Here is a 25,167-nt window from a genome sequence, read left to right on the forward strand (position 1 = left end):
TGGGCGTGCACGATCCGTTCACTTTAAATTACATGGAAGTCTATGGAGACCATGGCATCGCGGGACATTGAAGAGAAAAAATCATGGCACCAAAAAAGTTAATCCGAGGCACCCCTACATTATACTTTTCACTCCCAGCACCTTATATTTATAGCATATCGTCGTTGTCGGGTGGAAACCTTGTATGTCCAAAACTGTTCGTTTTGTATTTATCATCTATAAAATGTACTAAACTAGTGAAAACAGCAGATCTACAAGCACACAACGCCTCGCAATGCGAGGTGTTGTGTGCTTGTAGATCGGCTGTTTTCACTAGTTTTGTGCGACAGTCTTGTATGATGAAGCAGGGCTTTGCTTTACCAAAAGACGTACACATTTGAAACTTGGAGAACTTGGAGGTTTCTGCCCGACAGTGACGATATTTTAGTGATTATGTTGTGAGGAAAACGTTGAGATAACAGCCATTTTGGTTAGAACTGACTGAAAATAACTTTGTACCTCAAGTTTAAAATGATAGTCCAAAATAAATTCCAAATATTATCAGATTATCTTGCAGCACCCCTGGACTGCCGTCATGGCACCCCAGGGTGCCCCGTCACCCACTTTGAAAACCCCTGATCTACACTATATGGTTGTGGGGGTCCCTGCTTCATATCTCTCTCTCTCAGCAAAGGTGGTCCTTGGCCTGAAAATGCTGAAGACCCCTGCTCTAGAGCGTAGTTGTTTATTTGAAGTCAGTAAATGACACCATAACTGTCATAATGGACCAAACCTCACACCGTTCTGTCAGCTTCATCTCGCCCAGGGATGTCAAACTCAAATGCACAGGGAGCCAAAATAAAAGAAAAAATGGTTCAAGTCGAGGGCCGGACTGGTAGTGCATTGTGGGACTTGTAGTATTATGGTGTGTGTAGCATAGTGACTCACTGCCTCAGCCTGATGGCATCAAAAGTCTAATATCTCCCCCAGTCCATAGGGATATCCCTTTGGTCTGATGGTTAAAATGTTGGACTTTCTTGCAGGAGACCTTGGTTCGAATCCCAGGCATTTCATGTGCAATATACCAGAGGGCCGGGTTCTAATAGTAATTAAATATCATCCCAAGGGCCGAAGATAATTCATTCACAGGCCTGATTTGGCCCCCGGGCCTTGTGTTTGACACATATGATCTAGCCCATTTAGATGGGGTCTGCATATCTGTGTCACCACTTAAACCATTATTTCATGCTTTAACTATTACACAAATAGCAGAACTACGAGCTTCTGCTCGCTACATTTGATCTGTTACATTTGAAAAATCTTGAAAATGTGTGCAAATCTTTGAATGTATGTATATATTTTTAAAGCAGACATTTGTAAACACAATTCCTTCTTTCTCTTGTTCCCTGGAACTAAATATTTCCAGATGGGGGTCCGTGGTCAAATACATATAATTCTAGGGGGTCCTTGACATGAAAAAAGTTTGAGAACCTGACTTAAGCTCTGTCCAGACCGGCGAATTAGCGAAAGCGACGTGAATAAGCGAACCAAAAAGGCGAAGAATTCGCGATTCGCCCTTTTCCATACACACCAAAAAGCGATGCGAATATGCGTATAATATTCGCTTAATTCGCCTAAATACGAGGGGGTGATAATCTGCCTGTAACCACAGGAGAGAGGAGAAGAAAGGAGAGAGAGGAGAGAGGAGAACGGACGGGGAAACAAATAAAACAATGGAAACAACATCCTCAAGTGATGATGACCTGGTCGTGGTTGTTAGCCTATTAAATAATAAAAAGAAAAAGAAGAATAGAAGTCTTCACCGGCGCACACAACCCATCACATCACAGAAGAGACAACACACGTTCACCGTTCCCCCTCCGCTCTGTTCCCCCTCAGACAGGCAGCTCGCAGCAGCAGTGGTGTAAAGTAATTAAAAGTACATTTACTTGAGTAGCCTGTACTTCTAGGTATTTGTACTTGAGTCCAATTCCCAGTGCTTTCCTTCTACTCCACTACATTTCGGATCCTATTGTATTTAATACCCAGCGATTTATTTTAAAACATAAGTCTTTTTGCAGATATCAATTAACAATAAAACATACATAAACCATGCTTTTACCAGTAGACATTCGAGTACTTTCCCCAAGCAGCCACACAGACGAGAGACACGGAAAAGCAATGCAAAGGGAAGGTCCCTCGACCATGCTCTCTCTCTCCCTTTAAGTAGGATAGAGTGAGCTTGATTTAATACAGAGAGAGAGAGGAGTTCACCAGCGAATGTTCGCTAAATTCAACACAAGGGTGAATAAAAAACAGACGCCTTTTCGCTTTTTTTAAATTCGCGTTTGGTGTGGATGCTTCCATTGACTTTATAAGGTTTTAAACAAAAGGCGAATTATACGCTAATTCGCTATTCGCCAATTCGCCGGCGGTGTGTACGAAGCTTTAGGTTTTTCAGAAAACTGACTTTTTCTCATGTCTAAATGGGCTAGACTGTGGAACCATTGGCTGTCTGTATGTCAGAAACTCAACAATATTTTAATGTTGGGACAAAAATGTCCTTTTCACTGAACTGGAGCTCTGTTCTTGAGAGACTTCTATGTCAGTGGTTCTCAAACCTTTTCATGTGAAGGACCCCCAAAATGATATTTATTTGGCCACGGACCCGCATCTCAAAATATCTAGTTCCAGGGACCCCCCAGAAGCAAAATTTGAGTTACAAACGTTTGCTTTATTTTTTCTCAAAAATAGCAGATCTACAAGCTCACAGCACGGCACTCGGTGCCGCGCTGTGAGCTTGTAGATCTGCTATTTTTCACTGGTTAAAGCATTTCAATAATCCCAGGCCTAAATGGGTTAAATAACTGCCTTGGATCGTCTACGTTCCCCACCTCATCTTTGCACGTTTTTCTTGACACAACGGAATGGAAAATTTTGTCCTAATATTTAAGTGTGCCTGCCATGCAATGGCAAAAAACTTATTGTAATCCGCCATACTTATTAAGTGTGCCTGCCATGCAACGCAATGGCAAAACACTTATTGTAATCCGCCATACTTAATTAATGATAATAATAATAACTAGAAAAGAAAATTTCTAAGAAATTTTAAGTGTGCCTGCAGCTCGCTAAGTCTGTGCAACCTTGTGTAGCGGTTGGTGTTAGCATTAGCGTTATTAACATTAGCATTTTTTTGCATAAACGTTAACATTATTGTTCTTCATATGACACCACCCACATGTCTGTACGACAAACGGTTCACGAGAAAACGGGTCACTTCCTGTTTGGTGAGGGGCACTTCCTGTTTGGCGAAATAGGCCCCAATTAAGTTTAAGGACTCTTAATCTTGTCATTTGACGCAACCCGCGTGTCTGTATGACAAACGGTTCACGAGATCAAGGGTCACTTCCTGTTTGGTGAGGGGCACTTCCTGTTTGGCGAAATAGGCCCCAATTAAGGTCATGGACGATTAATGAATTAAAGCTGCAAGCAGCGATGACCGGGCCCTCGCAGCTCTACCCACGTCACAAGGCCAGCAGCCAATCAGAAACCAAACAGGAAGTCAGCCATTTCGACTAATTAGTGGCGTTTTGGCGCATTTTTGGCCGTTATCACGGGTCGCACTTTAACGACAGTTTTGTGAGAAAAAAAAAGTTTTTTGAGAAAAAAAAAAGTTTTTTGAGAAAAAAACATTTTTTTGAGGAAAAAAAAAAATTTGAGAAAAAAAAAATTTGAGAAAAAAAAATGAGAAAAAAAAATTGAGAAAAAAAAATTTGAGAAAAAAAATGTTTTGAGAAAAAAAAATTTGAGAAAAAAAAAATTTGAGAAAAAAAATTTTTTGAGAAAAAAAAAATTTTGAGAAAAAAAAAATTTGAGAAAAAAAAATTTTTGAGAAAAAAAAAATTTTGAGAAAAAAAAATTATTGAGAAAAAAAAATTTTGAGAAAAAAAAATTTTGAGAAAAAAAAAATTATGACACCAGCCGCGAGTCTGTACGACAAACGGTTCATGAGTTATAGAGGCACTTCCTGTTACAGAGGGGGCGGGGCTTAATCAATTACAGCTCATCCCTATTGGCCGGAAAAAGACCAAAGTTGTGTGTGCATTTTAAAGTTTAAATCACGTTGCTAGGCAAAAGTATGGCAGAGTTATGTGGCGCCAAAGTTTCTGTTTTTTTTTCGGAGTCCCCCATTCTAAGTCAATGGGGTTTTTGGGCGTCGTTTTTTGCGAATTACATCGCAATCGTATCGCGGATCGGAAAGAAAAGTAATAGCACACCATTCCCGGCCGAGCCGCACGTTTTGATGTGTATATTGCGGGGGTGGCGTAAATCGTGCGGCAGTTATTACGTGCCGAAATTTCCCCCATTCTAAGTGAATGGGGTTTTTTGGCGTCGTTTTTTGCGAATTACGTCGCAATGGTAACGCGGATCGGAAAGAAAAGTAATAGCACACCATTCCCGGCCGAGCCGCACGTTTTGATGTATATATTGCGGCGGTGGCGTAAATTGTGCGGCAGTTATTACGAGCAGAAATTTGCAAGAACATTACTTACTGACTGACTGACTTAAGTATGGCGGATTACAATAAGTGTTCTGCTATTGCATAGCAGGCACACTTAATAATGATCCCACAAATTTGGTGCGGTAATAACTGCCGCACAATTTACGCCACCGCCGCAATATATACATCAAAACGTGCGGCTCGGCCGGGAATGGTGTGCTATTACTTTTCTTTCCGATCCGCGTTACCATTGCGACGTAATTCGCAAAAAACGACGCCCAAAAACTCCATTGACTTTGAATGGGGGACTCCGAAAAAAAACCCAGAAACTTTGGCGCCACATAACTCTGCCATACTTTTGCCTAGCAACGTCATTTTTAAAAATGTAAAATGCTCACACAACTTTGGTCTTTTTCCGACCCATAGGGATGAGCTGTAATTGATTAAGCCCCGCCCCCTCTATAACAGGAAGTGCCCTTCACCAAACAGGAAGTGCCTCTATAACTCATGAACCGTTTGTCGTACAGACTCGCGGCTGGTGTCATAAATTTTTTTTTTCTCAAAAATGTTTTTTTTCTCAAATTTTTTTTTTCTCAAAGATTTTTTTTTTCTCAAAACATTTTTTTTTCTCAAAAATTCTTTTTTTCTCAAAACTTTTTTTTTCTCAAAATTTTTTTTTCTCAAATTTTTTTTTTCTCAAATTTTTTTTTTCTCAAATTTTTTTTTCTCAAATGTTTTTTCTCAAAAAAAGAATTTTCTCAAAAAAAAAATTTCTCAAAAATTTTTTTTTTCTCAAATTTTTTTTTCTCAAAATTGTTTTTTTCTCAAATTTTTTTTTCTCAAATTTTTTTTTCTCAAATTTTTTTTCTCATTCTTTTTCTCAAAATTTTTTTTCCTCAAAAAACTTTTTTTTCTCAAAAAACTTTTTTTTTTCTCAAAAAACTTTTTTTTCTCACAAAACTTTTTTTTTCTCACAAAACATTTTTTTCTCAAAAAACTCGTTAAAGTGCGACCCATGATAACGGCCAAAAATGCGCCAAAACGCCACTAATTAGTCGAAATGGCTGACTTCCTGTTTGGTTTCTGATTGGCTGCTGGCCTTGTGACGTGGGTAGAGCTGCGAGGGCCCGGTCATCGCTGCTTGCAGCTTTAATTCATTAATCGTCCATGACCTTAATTGGGGCCTATTTCGCCAAGGAAGTGCCCCTCACCAAACAGGAAGTGACCCTTGATCTCGTGAACCGTTTGTCATACAGACACGCGGGTTGCGTCAAATGACAAGATTAAGAGTCCTTAAACTTAATTGGGGCCTATTTCGCCAAACAGGAAGTGCCCCTCACCAAACAGGAAGTGACCCGTTTTCTCGTGAACCGTTTGTCGTACAGACATGTGGGTGGTGTCATATGAAGAACAATAATGTTAAAGTTTATGCAAAAAATGCTAATGTTAATAACGCTAATGCTAACACCAACCGCTACACAAGGTTGCACAGACTTAGCGAGCTGCAGGCACACTTAAAATTTCTTAGAAATTTTCTTTTCTAGTTAAGTGTGCCTGCCATGCAATGGCAAAACACTTATTGTAATCCGCCATACTTAATAATAATGATCCCACAAAATTTCGGCACGTAATAAGTGCCGCACGATTTACGCCACCGCCGCAATATATACATCAAAACGTGCGGCTCGGCCGGGAATGGGGTGCTATTACTTTTCTAAGAGAAAAGTTGTATCGTTTAATTGATATTAATTTATTCGTGAATTAATTTTACCCATTGACTTATAATGGGAATCGCAAAAACTCACATTCAATATTTTTTTTCTCGCAAACCATAGGGGCTACAGTTTCAAAACTTGGAGAGGAGATTTATAATGATATCAAGGATTAAATAAAAAATAATTTCATCAGTTGGCCTCATGGTGGCGCTATAACAGTCCACTTTACCTTTCGGCCTGTAACTCTTGAACCGTGGGTCGGAAAATTAAAATTCCTTTTTCCCTGGATTCCTTGGGTCATGACGCATCTCCTCATATAGGCCACGCCCATTTGCGTCAGGATAGATTTTCCGCCATTTTGAATTTTCTTCAAAACACACTTTTTGCTCCTTTTCCTACATATTTTCTCCAAATGTCACAAAAATCGATACACACGATCTATGGACTCATGCGATAAACATATTTAAACGATATTTTGATAGTCCATACTGTTCTTCCGTAACAGGGTTCCAAAGTTAGCGGGAGGAGCCCGTTTTGTAAGAAGTAGCCATAAATCACAAACGAAACATCCAGTCAACACCAAATTTTAACCAAAAGTGGGGGGCGCTATACTGAACATATACCCAAAAGCATTTCCACTTCGACCCATAGGGGGCACCACAAACGCGCAAAACTTAACCGTTTCATGCCAAAACGTGTTTTTCAGGGGGAACGACCCTCTCAAAACGAAACACTAACACCAACCGCTACACAAGGTTGCACAGACTTAGCGAGCTGCAGGCACACTTAAAATTTCTTTTCTAGTTATATACCCTCTCCAAAGCAGGGGTTTTCAAAGTGGGTGACGGGGCACCCTGGGGTGCCGTGACAGCAGTCCAGGGGTGCCACGAGATCATTTGATAATATTTGGAATTCATTTGGACACTTGAAAAAAAATGTAGTATCATTTTAAACTTGAAGTACAAAGTTATTTTCAGTTAGTTCTAACCAAAATGGCTGTTATCTCAACGTTTTCCTCGCAACATAATCACAAAAATATCGTCACTGTCGGGCAGAAACCTCGTATCTCCAAGTTTCAAGTTTGTCCTTTTGGTAAAGCAAAGCCCTGCTTCATCATACAAGACTGTCGCACAAAACTAGTGAAAACAGCAGATCTACAAGCACACAACACCTCGCATCGCGAGGCGTTGTGTGCTTGTAGATCTGCTGTTTTCACTAGTTTAGTACATTTTATAGATGGTAAATACAAAACAAACGGTTTTGGACATACAAGGTTTCCACCCGACAACGACAATATGCTATAAATATAAGGTGCTAGGAGTGAAAATTATAATGTAGGGGTGCCTCGGATTAAAACAAATATTCATGGGGTGCCCTGAGACAAAAAGGTTTGGGAACCACTGCTCCAAAGAGCACCTGTTTATAGCTTTACATTGCTCACGTTCCCACGTAGCGCTTCTTCTGCTTTTACTGTTTCAATATTTTAATGTGTTATTTCAGTAGCCTGGTTAATAAACCAGACTGCACAACACCACCCCCTGGTAACACGCAGTGAGGAATTAGTATGAACAACGCCAGTCTATTATTTCATGCCACGCATTGTGATGTTGGAGGTGATTTGTTCCACTGACCAACCCTGCCTAGAGGGAGATGCTAATCATTGAAGGTTAATGTAATTAATAATTAATAAGTATAAAACATTTAAACCGTGTGACTGTTCACTAATATGACCTTTACAAGATCATCACAGCACTGCAGCGGAAAGTTAGAGCTCAATGAAAACGACTGACACACGCACGCACGTGCACACGCACACACGCAGAATGACAGACAGACCAGTAAGACTCCCTAATCAGGAGATAAGCGACCGTCAGGTCGCAGCGTGATTTTAGGTCAAAATCTGTAGGAGCAGTGTCCAAAAAGGTGTTTGAAAAAAATCGGCCTGATGGTGGCGCTATATGGGACAGATCCATGTTGATGACATGAGTGTAGACCAAGTGTGTACCGATTTGATGTTAGGGCAAAATCTGTAGGAGCAGTGTCCAAAAATATGTTTTGCAAGAATCGGCCTCATGGTGGCGCTAGAAGAGGTTCATGTGAGAATTGATGGTGGAGGTTGTGGTTTGGCAGGAAAGGAGTGTGTGTGCAAAATTTGGCATGGATGGGGGCAACGGTGGCGGAGATATGAGCAGGGGAAAAGTGTGACGTGTGACTGACTGACGGACGGACTGACAGCCGGTGAAGTGACTGCGACCTGACGGTCGCAACTACTGATGACATTCATTTGGATAGAAGCATGTTATGTATCGAACATGGCTCTCAGTAAATAGCTTGTTGATCGGCAAATCTTTGTACGTGAAGAATAATTGCACATGAGTTTTATATTCAGAAATGCAGCTCTCACTAAGTGGTTGTCAAGCCTTTTAGGCCGTATAACTCCCAGAGATAATCGTGTTGTTAAAACCCATTCAGAACGGGTACACATTATTGTGTATCATTATTTTATGCTTTAACTATTGAAAAATCGCACCCGTGCGAAGTGAGCGGTGCAAACTAATTCCTGCGCAAATCAGTGTTGATAGGCATGCATGGCAATATTCTTTTTGTTGTGTATGATGTCAGTCTAGAGGTCTGCTCAGACTATATAAGGTAGCACTTTACAATAATGACCTGTTATAAATCATTTATAAACATTTATAAGCAGTTTATAGATGAGTAATAAACATGAACAAACTGTTTATTGACATTTGTAAATGTTTAACTAAACATTTATAACTGTTTTAAACATCATTTACATGTTATTAGTAAGGTATTAGTAAGTAGTAAACTAATCATGAATAAACCATTTATATACATTTGTAAATGCTTACTAAATCATTTATAACCAATGCTAAAATTCACATAATGTGTAGGTAGGAATGCATTTACAAATGTCTGTTAAGGTGACCTCCATGTGTTGTTCATGTTTAATATACGCTTTGTAGATGTTATCAAGAGCCCTAATGTAAAGTGAAGGCTATTCATTGCGACCGTGAGGTCGCAAGTTACTATACAAACCTCCACCGGATGTCCGTCACGTCACGTCACGTCACGTCACGTCACGTCACGTCACACTTTTGGCCCTACTCTTATCTCTGGAACCGTTGCCCCTATCCATGCCAAACTTTGCACACACTCCTTGGCTGCCAAACCACAACCTCCACCCCTGATTTCTCACATGCCCCTCTTCTAGCGCCACCATGAGGTTGCTTATCTCCTTACTGGTTATTTATATCTGTCTGTTAATGTGGCCTCCTTGTTTGTTCATGGTTATGCTTTGTAAAACATTCCTTAAATATCTATAAATCATTAGTAGATGTTATCAAGAGCCCTAATGTAAAGTGAAGACTATTCATTATTATTATTTATATTTATTCTGTTAATGTGGCCTCCATGTTTGTTCATGTTTAGCAGTTTGGCAAGTTTGGCATGGATAGGGGAAACGGTGCCGGAGATAAGAGTAGGGCCAAAAGTGTTACGTGACGTGATGTGACGGACAGACTGACGGAGGGACTAACAGACAGCCGGGGGAGGTTTTCATAGTAACTTGCAACCTGATGGTCGCAATGAATAGTCTTCACTTTACATTAGGGCTCTTGATAACATCTACAAAGCGTGTATTAAACATGAACAACACATGGAGGTCACCTTATCAGACATTTGTAAATGCATTCCTACCTACACATTATGTGAATTTTAGCATTGGTTATAAATGATTTAGTAAGCATTTACAAATGTATATAAATGGTTTATTCATGATTAGTTTACTACTTACTAATACCTTACTAATAACATGTAAATGATGTTTAAAACAGTTATAAATGTTTAGTTAAACATTTACATATGTCAATAAACAGTTTGTTCATGTTTATTACTCATCTATAAACTGCTTATAAATGTTTATAAATGATTTATAACAGGTCATTATTGTAAAGTGCTACCGTCATGGCTCATCAGTTAGTTGACCAAGCTACGGATTGTAGCTTGTAAGAGTGTCATAGTGTAATGATAAGTGACCTTATTTACCTCCAGAGAGGCCTCCAGAGAGGCGAGAAGAGGCCAGAAGATGAATATTTTAGTTTTTCAAAGTCTGTTCATTTGTATTTTAAACTTGTATTAGCTGCCTATCATTTATAACCTGTAAGATTTTCCACAGTCTGTCTAAAAGTGTGGTTATTTTATCGCTTATAAGTGATATTCATCTAATATAATTTTGAAATTCAAGGTTAGCACCGCTCAATAATTTTTTATGACGTATTTTACGCGGCCTAAACGCGTTCTAAATCAGGGTGAACCAATCGAGTGCCTCTGTGACTATGACATCATGGACAGATCAACAGAATCGAAGTGTTTCATTGGTCTAGCGAACTCATGTCATCATCATTTGTGACATCATAGTTTTGGTAAAAAATCGGTCTATAGGAGCGGTTAGCACCGCTCAAAAATAGCAGATCTACAAGCTCACAGCGCGGCACCGAGTGCCGCGCTGCGAGCTTGTAGATCTGCTATTTTTTGGGGGAAAAAAAGTGAAAATTTGAATTTTGACCCGAAGTGTCTTTTGAATCCTTCTAAGGTTTTTTTTTTTTTTTTTTTTAACCTATGTTTCTATGCCAGCAATCTGACCAGCCATCGTTAAAAAGCGCTTCATTCATTAACATGTTCTCTCTCCTCCATACAGCATGCCAGTGTGGTGGATAAGGACGGGGAGCGTTTCATGACCCCTGGTGATTTTGTCCAGAAGTACCTTGGTCTCCACACACAGATCCACCACAACCCCAAGACCGTGCAGCTCATCGCTGGAGTGGCCGATACCACCAAGGATGGGTATGTACCTCACTGTGATGTCAGGGGAACCACACTAACAGAATCCCTTTTATGCCCATATATGGAGGGGTATGTACCGCACCGCTCTGACATCACTGTGATGTAAGGGGAACCACACTAACAGAATCCCTTTTATTTGGCGAAAGGGCCTTTTTGTGTGGAGTTGGCATGTTCTCCCCGTGTCTCCTAGGGTAGATACCCTCACAAAAACATGCTGTCATCCTGGTCTCAATAATGCCTCCCCCTGGCCAGCCGGGGCGCCTGATGGAGGGGAAAGGAACTGGTTGGAATAACGTGTTCCTTCCACGCGCTACGTCCAAACCAGGGAAATCTCCACTGTCAGGTGAAAAGAAGCAACTTGGACTCCTCATGCATTGAAGGAAGCATGAGGTCAGTCCGTTGTCTCCCCAGGCGCGGCAGAGGGAGAGCAGAGCCCAGGATTACATAGGCAATTGGCACTGGGTGAAAAAATGGGTTACAAAATCGTGGGATAAAAATTATATATATATATATATATATATATATATAAAAAAAAAAACTTTTATGCCCATATATGGACTAGGGATGGGAGGATAAGCGATGTTATCGTATATCGTGATAAAAAAACACTCACGAAAAATCGTATCGTGGAGATTTAATTTATGGTGATATCGTCCTCCGTCATGCACTGGGATCAATTCACCTTTTATTTGCAGAGCTGCATATCCGGTACCATTTAACCCCTCTATTGGTAAAACATACTTATAATATATGTACTTGATACAGTCTTTTTCTCACTCTATCAAATGTCTTTGCCAAAAAAATAGCCGTTGCAACGCGTTGTGAGCTTGTAGATCTGCTATTTATTTTTTTGGAAAATCATGTTCCACCCCAGGATAATGGATTTTGATTATTGCGATAATATCGTAAATCGTGATTTATTTTGTCACGATAATCGTGATATGAAACGTTCATAGCGTCCCATCCCTAATATGGAGATGGGAGATCCCTGATGTCATCATATCTAACAGGACTTCATATGGGAATGCCCATATATGGAGGCCACATACCACACTAACAGAATCCATATATGGCCAAGACAAATGGCCAAGACAGCCCATATCTGTGTGCACTGGTTCTACAGACAGGGATCTCCATGTATGGGCATAAAAGTGATTGTATGTATGATGTCAGATGTCATAGACGTCATAGGACTTTCACATAACGAATAACTGAGTAAGCATGTTTGGGCTCTCACAGCATATCTCCATATACAGTACATGGATCTCCATATATGGGTACCAGGGGTCTCCATATATGGGTAACTGGTCTGATGCACATCACTGGCCAGATGGCCAAGACATGTCTTCCTTAGGCGTCGTACTGGTTTTATTTATATTTATTTTAAAGGACAACTTTATTTTAGATTGTAATCAGAGAAAAGAAAAGATGATTGTTAAAATGTTTTCATTTACTGCTTTCTATTGTTTTATTTTAGTACTTTGATTTCAGTGGGTGGGGCCATGCGTACAAGTGGCTAAACATGTCTTTTTAGACACAATAAGCTATCAATTTCTATATTAGCCTACTATTTACTCCATCCCCCATATGTCATCTGACCATAAAAGATTGTGGTGCATCTTGGGAATGGGCCTACTGTGTCTAAGAGAGATTTAGCCACTTGCATGCCTGCCCCCATAGACCTTTTTCATATGGCGTCATATAAGAACTGTGTTCCAAACATAAACAAATGATCTCAGCGGTTTGACTCATATGGATATGAAGAATCAACTGAAAACACTAATGTTACTGCTGCCCAATTAGTTACATTTTCACCAGAAACAGATAAGAGTGACTGACTATCATAAACCACACAGAAACTCCTCCACGACAATATCTAGAGGACCGTTTGTTTATTTTTGGACCACAATGCTTATATGAGAGGATTTAAGATGACTCAATGTTATTCTCCATAGAGAAATTACTTCATTGGAACCGGGGGATGAGCGAGTGATGTCATGACTTTGTTGCTCTATAGTTACTCTGTATAGTGGAATGAATGAGTATTTGTATCATTCTGTTCAGATGTGTTTTCTTGTGTTTCACTGGGACTCTGTAACGTCTGCCAGAGAGTAGCAGGTCGTATTCTGAATGAGAGGGGTCGGCAATGATTTTCTTAGACAGAAAATAATTGAAATAATAACACCCACACCCACACACATCTTTCATTTGTGTCATATTTAACAAGAAATTCTTGAACACAAACAATAGTAGATGCACAAGCTTGGGAAACTCCTCAGCAAGTATTTCACACAAATACTACTGCTAATTTCATCAACAAATAAAAACTATACTAAAAAACTACACATAAAAACTGTACTAAAATGTCACAGGGAGAAACAGTAGTGGAAAAGAGACCAAGTTGTGCTCTGGTGTTGCACTCTGACACACACACACGCACGCACGCACGCACGCACGCACGCACGCACGCACGCACGCACGCACACGCACACACACACACAAGGGAATTCACCAAATATTCGAATATTCGAATATCAAGGTCACTATTCAACATTGTTCACCAAAGTTGAATATTCGCTTATTTTTATTTTTTTATTGTTTTCTCTTTAAAAAATATATAGTTTATAAAGCTTGGCTAGATAGGAAGTCATAAGAATGAGTTGTCAATGCCCCTGGTGGATGAATGTGTTAATGCTCTATACCAGGGCTTCTCAAACCTTTTTAGGCCGTGACCCCCAAAATAAACATATTTGAACTGGGGACCCCCACCCTGACAAGCACTTGGAATTGTAGGTATTACATTTAATGTGACTCGGTTCCGCAGATAAATGTTGTGAAAATAGCAGATCTACATGCTCACAACGCCTCGCAGCGCGAGGCGTTGTGCATGTAGCATGTAGATCTGCTATTTTCACAACGTTTGCCTCTTGCTTACTTAATATTTGACAGTTTGGCCAGTCCTGTAGAATATTCCACTATTCGAATACTTTGAGCTCGAATAATTTGAATACTAAAAATCACTATTCGTGAATGCCCTATCACATGCACGCACACACGCACGCACGCGCACGCACGCACGCACGCACGCACGCACGCACGCACGCACGCACGCACGCACGCACGCACGCACGCACACACACACACACACACACACACACACACACACACACACACACACACACACAGACCTTATCATGTTTAATTGAGTAGTTTTACAGGTGTAGTGTGATTAGTGGTCATTAACAGATAAGATAAAACTTTGACAGTTAAACTGTCACAACGGTGTTCTGTTTTGTTGTGTTGTGTTGTGTTGTGTTGTGTTGTGTTGTGTAGACACACTGACAGCTGATTGGATCTTAATGCTGTCAATCATTAATTCATTCAGAAAACATTCAGCCTCGAAGGAGAAACAGGAAGTATTTACAGTAGAGGACCTTATAAGGTCATTAGAGGTTATCTGAACTCATTTACTGACATAGACCAGTGTTTCTCAACCACTGGTCCTGGGGACCTTTGCTGTGCCCCTGAGAAGGGTCAAGTGTGCCCCTTGAAACTGCTTGAAAGCCAGTATTGTATTTATCATTTAAAAAATGACTTAAAATAGTGAAAACAGCAGATCTACAAGCACAAGTTGTGTGCTTGTAGATCTGCTGTTTTCACTACTGTTGTGCGACAGCCTTGTATGATGAAGCAGGGCTTTACTTTGCCAAGAAACGTACACATTTGAAACTTGGAGATACGAGGTTTCTTCCCGACAGTAAGGATATTTACACCCCCGTATTATGTTGGTGTGACCATGGATTCTTGGGACATGAAAAGTGTGCCCATGCAGAAAAAAGGGTTGAGAAACACTGAGTTAGAACAATGTTTATCGGGGTTGACCCCCGCGATTGTGGATCTGCGCGCATGTTGTGGTCTACTCTGGAATACAACAGAACTCATGTTAATCCCTGCGACCATTTCAGCACCAGCTGGCATTATTTATCCAGCATCTGAACCACTGAACCACTGTTTGATGGCATTTAGTCATCTCAGACCCACGAAAATGTTTTTATTGTTGGATAAAGATTTTGTCCATAATTCCATGCTGTATTGATGTGGGAATGTGCTGTATCAATGTCTTATTAATAATCATATCATATATATGTATGTATGTACCGGTATGTATGTATGTAATTTATGTAATGTATGTTATGTATGTTATGTATGTTATGTATGTATGTATGTATGTATGTATAAGGGCTGGGATACGATTCAAAATTTTAATTAATTACAGGCTCTGTGATTAATTAATTGCAATTAATCACATTTTAATCGCACATCGATATTTGACCCGAGAAGCATTTTTTTTTCAAGTAAAACACATTTTGTTGTACGAGTGAATCAACGAGTGAGTTTTTTAAATCTAAATTTGGCATCCACTGGGCCAAGCAAAGCGCTCTGATCGGCTACTTCTCCCTTTGTGTTTGTTGTCTCTTCTTGGTTGGTGCATCGCTATGATCGGTATGCCCCAAACTGAAGGTTCTGAGGTGCAAAAACTAAGTGCGATTAAAATGCTTTAATCCTTTTAATCGCGTTAATTTTCTGTAATTAATTCATCGCAATTAATCAGTTAAAGTCCCAGCCCTAATTAATATTCCTATCATTCCAGACTCATCTCGTCTCAGGAGTTCGTAGCGTTTGAGTCAGTGCTCTCTGCTCCTGATGCTTTGTTCATAGTTGTTAATAATCATAATGTTGATAATCATATATTAATAACCATATATTAATAATCATATATTAATAATCATATATTAATAATCATATATTAATATTCATAATGTTGTTGTTCCTATCATTCCAGACTCATCTCGTCTCAGGAGTTCGTAGCGTTTGTGTCGGTCCTGTGTGCTCCTGATGCTTTGTTCATCGTTGTTAATAATCATAATGTTGATAATCATATATTAATAACCATATATTAATAATCATAATGTTATTATTCCTATCATTCCAGACTCATCTCGTCTCAGGAGTTCGTAGCGTTTGAGTCGGTCCTGTGTGCTCCTGATGCTTTGTTCATCGTTGTTAATAATCATAATGTTGATAATCATATATTAATAACCATATATTAATAATCATAATGTTATTATTCCTATCATTCCAGACTCATCTCGTCTCAGGAGTTCGTAGCGTTTGAGTCGGTCCTGTGTGCTCCTGATGCTTTGTTCATCGTTGCCTTCCAACTGTTTGACAAGACTGGAACAGGAGACATCAGCTTTGGTACGACCTCTGACCTGTGTGTGTGTGTGTGTGTGTGTGTGTGTGTGTGTGTGTGTGTGTGTGTGTGTGTGTGTGTGTGTGTGTGTGTGTGTGTGTGTGTGTGTGTGTGTGTGTGTGTGTGTGTGTGTGTGTGTGTGTGTGTGTGTCTGCAAAGTCAAGTGTGTTAAAATCATACATCAACAACAGTGAACAGTTGCATGTTAAAGGTTTTCTTAAGGAGTAGTCTGAAGCTTAAAGAGTTGTTTCTTAGTGAAACGGTCCAGGAAGGAGGGGCACAGAGCTGGGAGGAATGTGATTTGACGTTCAGAAAGTAGGCGGGCCATAACTCACTGAAGACATTAATTTGTAAAGACGATCGCAGCGTCGCTCCCATAGTCAGACTGACAAGGCAGCGGCTACGGAAACACATTTGTGTTCATAGGACAGGGGTCTTCAGCAGGGGGTCCACGACCCCTAGGGGGTCCGCCGGGATACTGCAGGGGGTCCCCGAAAATTGCTGATAAAAAAATAAAAAAATAAGAAAGACAAAAATGTAATTTGTCTTTAAATATATATATATATATATATATATAAAAATCATGATTCTGTCTCTTAGAAAATTTTAACATGGAAACGATTATGGCGATTATGAAAAATAATCGCGATTATGTCAAATAATTGCGATTTAGACGATTACCGGTATGTAATAATTGTGACAGCCCTATAATCACTACAGATATGCTCTCAAAATGTGAAAAACTTACTTTTCATTTCACTAGGTCTTTAAAGCTTGTTAGTGCCTCTTCTACGTACGCACCCTTAGTTTGAGTTAGTAAAGACAGATGATTGGAAAGTAATCAAGCCAAATATACGACAAAAAAACACACAAAACAACAGTTTCTTTGTACACAAACAGGCTGTGTGCATCGTGTCCATGTGTTCCTATGGTGAAACTCTTTGTTTCATAAGGTTATTATGGGATTATAGTCTGAAGACACAATGCTGCACACACACACACACACACACACACACACACACACACACACACACACACACACACACACACAAAGAGAGCTTTTCGGCTATTTTCAGCTAAAGTACTCAGACTATGGACTCTGGGGTTCAAGTGGTTTACATGAAAAAGGAGGAAAACAAAGTTTCTATCACACAAAGATTCGAAGGACCCCCTGTAATGACACTGAGGACCCCCTAGGGGTCCCAGACCTCCTGTTGAAGTCCCTTGCCTTACACTGTAAACTGTGTATATTTGTGTAGAGAATGTTTCTTACACCAGGGGTCCTCAAGGTTTTCAGGCCAAGGACCCCTTAGCTGAGAGAGAGATGAAGCAGGGACCCCCACAACCTGTTCATAGATTCCATATAGTTTCATTGTTTGACAGCACAATCATCAGTGTATTTTGGATTCATGTCAATTTGTGTTTTCAGATATTTAACCACTTGAACCGTCAATACTTAATAAACTTGACCTTTCACTCTGTACTTAGTCTGCTCTTTTTCCCCTCTACACCAAATCTCTTTGACGAAAATAGCAGATCTACAAGCTCACAACGCCTCGCAGTGCAAGGCGTTGTGAGCTTTTAGATCTGCTATTTTTGGTTCTCAGAATATGGACTCTAGGGTTCAAGTGGTGAATATGAAAAAGGAGGGAAAAAAAAAAAAGTTTCTATCACACAAAGATTTGGAGGACCCCCTGTAGTAACTCTGAGGACCCCCTTGGGTTCTAGCCTTACACTGTAAACTGTGTGTGTTTGTAGAGAATGTGCGTGACATCTTCAGCCAGACCACGGTGCATCACCACATCCCCTTCAACTGGGACTGTGAGTTCATCAGGCTGCACTTTGGCCACGACCGCAAGAAACGCCTCAGCTACCTGGAGTTCACCCAGTTCTTACAGGTAATAAACTACCATGAACTACCTGGAGTTCACACAGTTCTTACAGGTAATGAACTACCTGGAGTTCACCCAGTTCTTACAGGTAATGAACTACCTGGAGTTCACCCAGTTCTTACAGGTAATGAACTACCTGGAGTTCACACAGTTCTTACAGGTAATAAACTACCATGAACTACCTGGAGTTCACACAGTTCTTACAGGTAATAAACTACCATGAACTACCTGGAGTTCACACAGTTCTTACAGGTAATAAACTACCATGAACTACCTGGAGTTCACACAGTTCTTACAGGTAATAAACTACCATGAACTACCTGGAGTTCACACAGTTCTTACAGGTAATAAACTACCATGAACTACCTGGAGTTCACACAGTTTTTACAGGTAATAAACTACCATGAACTACCTGGAGTTCACACAGTTCTTACAGGTAATAAACTACCATGAACTACCTGGAGTTCACCCAGTTCTTACAGGTAATGAACTACCATGAACTACCTGGAGTTCACCCAGTTCTTACAGGTAATGAACTACCATGAACTACCTGGAGTTCACCCAGTTCTTACAGGTAATGAACTACCATGAACTACCTGGAGTTCACACAGTTCTTACAGGTAATAAACTACCATGAACTACCTGGAGTTCACACAGTTCTTACAGGTAATAAACTACCATGAACTACCTGGAGTTCACCCAGTTCTTACAGGTAATAAACTACCATGAACTACCTGGAGTTCACCCAGTTCTTACAGGTAATGAACTACCATGAACTACCTGGAGTTCACCCAGTTCTTACAGGTACACGCACGCACGCACGCACGCACGCACGCACGCACACACACACACACACACACACACACACACACACACACACACTTCTTAGCCGTCCATCGTGTCAGAGTGTTGTTTCAGTTTCAGCTCATCCGAGCTTCTTTCCAATTAGAAAAAAACGATACTATATTCTATAAGTCTACTACGGCCAGGCGTATGTGAGAGATGAGCACGGCTGCATGCATTCCACCCGTGATACATAAAAAAAATACCAGAGTTTAGTCTGTCTGTCTGTCTGTCTGTCTGTCTGTCTGTCTGTCTGTCAGTCACATGTCACACTTTTGCCCTACTCATATCTCTGCCTCCGTTGCCCTGATCCATGCCAAACTTTGCACACACACTCCTTGGCTGCCATTTCCCATATTCCCTCCTGATTGGCTACCATGGCCTTCTAAGGTTTGTGTATCTCCCGATTAGGGAGTCTTACTGGTATGTTCTACAGGAGTTACTAGTGTTCTCAAATTCTGCCGAACCCGACCGACATTTAAGGTATTGTAGGACCTAAAATGTATGCTAACTAGTCGGGCCTCGGGCCTGCCCATTTGGGGCCCAATTACGGCCGGGCCTTAATTTTCAGGCCCGTTGAGAACTCTAGGAGTTCCAGTTGGAGCATGCGTTCCTGCAGAAGGATAAGCATCAGAACATGTCTATGGGTATAGTATATTATATATGATATATAGGCTATATATATATATATATATATATATATATATATATTTACAGGAGTTAGAACATATTACATTGTATATTATATAATAGATATATATATTATATTGTATATTATATAATATATATTATATTGTATATTATATAATAGATATATTGTATATTATATAATAGATATATATATTATATTGTATATTATATAATAGATATTATATTGTATATTATATAATAGATATATATTATATTATATTGTATATTATATAATAGATATATATTATATTATATTGTATATTATATAATAGATATATATTATATTATATTGTATATTATATAATAGATATATATTATATTATATTGTATATTATATAATAGATATTATATTGTATATTATATAATAGATATATATTATATTATATTGTATATTATATAATAGATATATATTATATTATATTGTATATTATATAATAGATATATATTATATTATATTGTATATTATATAATAGATATATATTATATTATATTGTATATTATATAATAGATATATATTATATTATATTGTATATTATATAATAGATATTATATTGTATATTATATAATATATATATATATATTATATTGTATATTATATAATAGATATTATATTATATTGTATATTATATAATATATATATATATATTATATTGTATATTATATAATAGATATTATATTATATTGTATATTATATAATATATATATATATATTATATTGTATATTATATAATAGATATTATATTATATTGTATATTATATAATATATATATATATATTATATTGTATATTATATAATAGATATTATATTATATTGTATATTATATAATAGATATATATATATTATATTTCTAGGAGCTCCAGTTGGAACATGCTCGCCAGGCCTTCCTCCAGAAGGACAAACATCAGAACATATTATATTGTATATTATATAATATATATTATATTGTATATCATATAATATATATTATATTGTATATTATATAATAGATATATATTATATTTCCAGGAGTTACAGTTGGAACATGCTCGCCAGGCTTTCCTCCAGAAGGACAAACATCAGAACGGGGTGATTTCTGCCATGGACTTCAGTGACATCATGGCCACCATCAGACATCACATGCTGACACCCTTCGTAGAGGAGAACCTGGTGTCGGTAAGAACGTCAGAACATCAGAACATGCTCAGGGTCTTTCTGTGTGGAGTTCAGGGACGTGCTGGGCCCCTCATTCAGCCTGGGAAAAAGAGTTGTAGAGGCCCTCATTGCGCGCTATAGAGAGAGATCTCTCTATAGCGCTGCTGCTACTCAAAGATTTGCCATTTCAGATCATGACAAGTGACAAGCCAGTGGGACAATTACTGTACATGAGTTATATTTCGTTGTTGTCGGGTGGACACCTTGTACGTCTGTTTTGTATTTATCATTTTAAAAATGATTTAAATTAGTGAAAACAGCCGATCTACAAGCACACAACGCCTGTAGATCTGCTGTTTTCACTACTTTTGTGCAACAGCCTTGTATGATGAAGCAGGGCTTTGCTTTGCGAACAAATTTACAAATTTGAAACTTGGAGATACAAGGTTTCTGCCCGACAGTGACGATTTACTTTATTGGCCGCCCAGCCCCCAAAATGGAACGAAGGCTGATATATATATATTTTTTTTGAGCGGTGCAAACCGCTCCTATATTTCTCTTTTGGTTTATTTAGCTAAAACATATTAGCACGGGACGATTCTTTCATTCTTCATCGATTGGCTAGTTGATTAACTAAACATTAATATTGACCAATCAGAAACCGTTCTACCCATGACGACATGTGTTAGCCAAACAGAACAGACCAATCAAACGCTGTGTTGTTCATGCCAAATTTAGATCTGTCTTAGCCAATCAAAATCCTGCTGTGTCCATAATGTGTTGTGCGTAATGGCAGGTTGTTTGTCTGACCTCCTGTCTGTTTTCCCTCTTGTCTCCCTCTTGCTTTATAACTCTGAACTTCAAACCGAACTTCAAGCTGGTGTTGGCTGGGTGTATCCTGGGATCCAAGACAGCGACCACACTACATTACACTTGCAGGTTATGGTCGCTGTTTCAGATCTCAGGCTACACCTAGCCAATACTAGCCCAAAATACAGGCAAAGGCAGAGGGTAAAATCTATTCCCTTGAGTTGCACTCCCTCTATAGTATGTCCCTGTCTTGTAAGTGACAAAATATACATCTTCACACCTTATATATCTGACCACGAGTTGTCCCGCTTTCCCCAATGGCCAGCACGTCCCTGATTATACTATGTTATACTGTAAACTTTCTGTGTGGAGTTTGCATGTTCTCCCCGTGTCTCCTAGGGTTGATACCCTCACAAAAACATGCAGTAATCCTGGTCTCTATACTGCCTCCCCCTGGCCAGTCGGGGCGCCTGATGGAGGGGAAAGGAACTGGTTGGAATAACGTGTTCCTTCCACGCGCTACGTCCATCCCGGGGAAATCCCCCCTGTCAGGTGAAGAGAAGCAACTTGGACTCCTCATACATAGAAGGAAGCATGAGGTCAGTCCGTTGTCTCCCCAGACGCGGCAGAGGGAGAGCAGAGCCCAGGATTACATAGGCAATTGGCACTGGGTGAAAAAATGGGTTACAAAATTGTGGGATAATTTTGTATTATTATTTTTTTTTTAAAGAACATGCTGTCACCCTTCATAAGAACATCAGACATCACATTTCATAGTTTTAGTCGATGAAATCAATACTGGTGCATTGTAACCTACCTCTGGAAAATGTATGACTAAAATCTTTGCACACTGCTGCGTTTTTGGGGCCGAATATCGGAGTGAATTTCAGAGTGCGTGAATAAAAAAAATCTACCTCACGTTATGTCAATCACGTTTGCACACTGCCGCCCGTTTCCTATTTATTTTCGGACCAGGGTTGATTTTTCCCGATTTTCTCATCTGTCGCACTGAGTCCCTTGCTCTCTCTCTCTTTCCTCTCTCTCTCCCTGGCCTACGGCTTTCGGATTTCCAAAACGCAACGCAAACACGCAGTGCAGTAGTGGTGCAACCAGCTTTACTGTATATTGCAGGGTTGTATTCATGGTAATGCTGATCTCTGTGAGGCGCTTAGGGCTTGTAGATCAGGTACACAGTAAACAGTGTGGTTGTGTAGGGCTTGTAGATCAGGTACACAGTAAACAGTGTGGTTGTGTAGGGCTTGTAGATCAGGTACACAGTAAACAGTGTGGTTGTGTAGGGCTTGTAGATCAGGTACACAGTAAACAGTGTGGTTGTGTAGGGCTTGTAGATCAGGTACACAGTAAACAGTGTGGTTGTGTAGGGCTTGTAGATCTGGTACACAGTAAACAGTGTGGTTGTGTAGGGCTTGTAGATCTGGTACACAGTAAACAGTGTGTAGGACTTGTAGATCTGGTACACAGTAAACAGTGTGGTTGTGTAGGGCTTGTAGATCAGGTACACAGTAAACAGTGTGGTTGTGTAGGGCTTGTAGATCAGGTACACAGTAAACAGTGTGGTTGTATAGGGCTTGTAGATCAGGTACACAGTAAACAGTGTGGTTGTGTAGGGCTTGTAGATCAGGTACACAGTAAACAGTGTGGTTGTGTAGGGCTTGTAGATCAGGTACACAGTAAACAGTGTGGTTGTGTAGGGCTTGTAGATCAGGTACACAGTAAACAGTGTGGTTGTGTAGGGCTTGTAGATCAGGTACACAGTAAACAGTGTGGTTGTGTAGGGCTTGTAGATCAGGTACACAGTAAACAGTGTGGTTGTGTAGGGCTTGTAGATCAGGTACACAGTAAACAGTGTGGTTGTGTAGGGCTTGTAGATCAGGTACACAGTAAACAGTGTGGTTGTGTAGGGCTTGTAGATCAGGTACACAGTAAACAGTGTGGTTGTGTAGGACTTGTAGATCAGGTACACAGTAAACAGTGTGGTTGTGTAGGACTTGTAGATCAGGTACACAGTAAACAGTGTGGTTGTGTAGGGCTTGTAGATCTGGTACACAGTAAACAGTGTGGTTGTGTAGGGCTTGTAGATCAGGTACACAGTAAACAGTGTGGTTGTGTAGGGCTTGTAGATCAGGTACACAGTAAACAGTGTGGTTGTGTAGGGCTTGTAGATCTGGTACACAGTAAACAGTGTGGTTGTGTAGGGCTTGTAGATCTGGTACACAGTAAACAGTGTGGTTGTGTAGGGCTTGTAGATCAGGTACACAGTAAACAGTGTGGTTGTATAGGGCTTGTAGATCAGGTACACAGTAAACAGTGTGGTTGTGTAGGGCTTGTAGATCTGGTACACAGTAAACAGTGTGGTTGTGTAGGGCTTGTAGATCAGGTACACAGTAAACAGTGTGGTTGTATAGGGCTTGTAGATCAGGTACACAGTAAACAGTGTGGTTGTGTAGGGCTTGTAGATCTGGTACACAGTAAACAGTGTGGTTGTGTAGGACTTGTAGATCAGGTACACAGTAAACAGTGTGGTTGTATAGGGCTTGTAGATCTGGTACACAGTAAACAGTGTGGTTGTGTAGGGCTTGTAGATCAGGTACACAGTAAACAGTGTGGTTGTGTAGGGCTTGTAGATCTGGTACACAGTAAACAGTGTGGTTGTGTAGGGCTTGTAGATCAGGTACACAGTAAACAGTGTGGTTGTGTAGGGCTTGTAGATCAGGTACACAGTAAACAGTGTGGTTGTGTAGGGCTTGTAGATCAGGTACACAGTAAACAGTGTGGTTGTGTAGGGCTTGTAGATCAGGTACACAGTAAACAGTGTGGTTGTGTAGGGCTTGTAGATCAGGTACACAGTAAACAGTGTGGTTGTGTAGGGCTTGTAGATCAGGTACACAGTAAACAGTGTGGTTGTGTAGGGCTTGTAGATCAGGTACACAGTAAACAGTGTGGTTGTGTAGGGCTTGTAGATCTGGTACACAGTAAACAGTGTGGTTGTGTAGGGCTTGTAGATCAGGTACACAGTAAACAGTGTGGTTGTATAGGGCTTGTAGATCAGGTACACAGTAAACAGTGTGGTTGTGTAGGGCTTGTAGATCAGGTACACAGTAAACAGTGTGGTTGTATAGGGCTTGTAGATCAGGTACACAGTAAACAGTGTGGTTGTATAGGGCTTGTAGATCAGGTACACAGTAAACAGTGTGGTTGTATAGGGCTTGTAGATCAGGTACACAGTAAACAGTGTGGTTGTGTAGGGCTTGTAGATCAGGTACACAGTAAACAGTGTGGTTGTGTAGGGCTTGTAGATCTGGTACACAGTAAACAGTGTGGTTGTGTAGGGCTTGTAGATCAGGTACACAGTAAACAGTGTGGTTGTGTAGGGCTTGTAGATCTGGTACACAGTAAACAGTGTGGTTGTGTAGGGCTTGTAGATCAGGTACACAGTAAACAGTGTGGTTGTATAGGGCTTGTAGATC

The 25,167-nt window shown here is 39.8% G+C and overlaps 1 protein-coding gene across 1 annotated transcript in view; it reads left to right on the forward strand.

Annotated features, from left to right (window-relative positions):
- Positions 1–25,167, forward strand: part of LOC308286160 (electrogenic aspartate/glutamate antiporter SLC25A12, mitochondrial-like) — a gene marked incomplete at both ends in the record, with an annotated part of 74,880 nt that overhangs the window by 16,015 nt on the left and 33,698 nt on the right. Inside the window, 5 exons of the mRNA XM_080727116.1 lie at positions 10,913–11,058; positions 16,202–16,317; positions 18,071–18,210; positions 20,590–20,616; positions 20,771–20,890. Coding sequence (XP_080583242.1) covers positions 10,913–11,058; positions 16,202–16,317; positions 18,071–18,210; positions 20,590–20,616; positions 20,771–20,890 — 549 coding nt within the window. The remainder of the gene's footprint in view (positions 1–10,912; positions 11,059–16,201; positions 16,318–18,070; positions 18,211–20,589; positions 20,617–20,770; positions 20,891–25,167) is intronic.

The sequence above is a fragment of the Nannobrachium achirus genome (assembly GCF_963921795.1).
Source record: "Nannobrachium achirus genome assembly, chromosome: 5".
Classification (NCBI taxonomy): Eukaryota; Metazoa; Chordata; class Actinopteri; order Myctophiformes; family Myctophidae; genus Nannobrachium; species Nannobrachium achirus.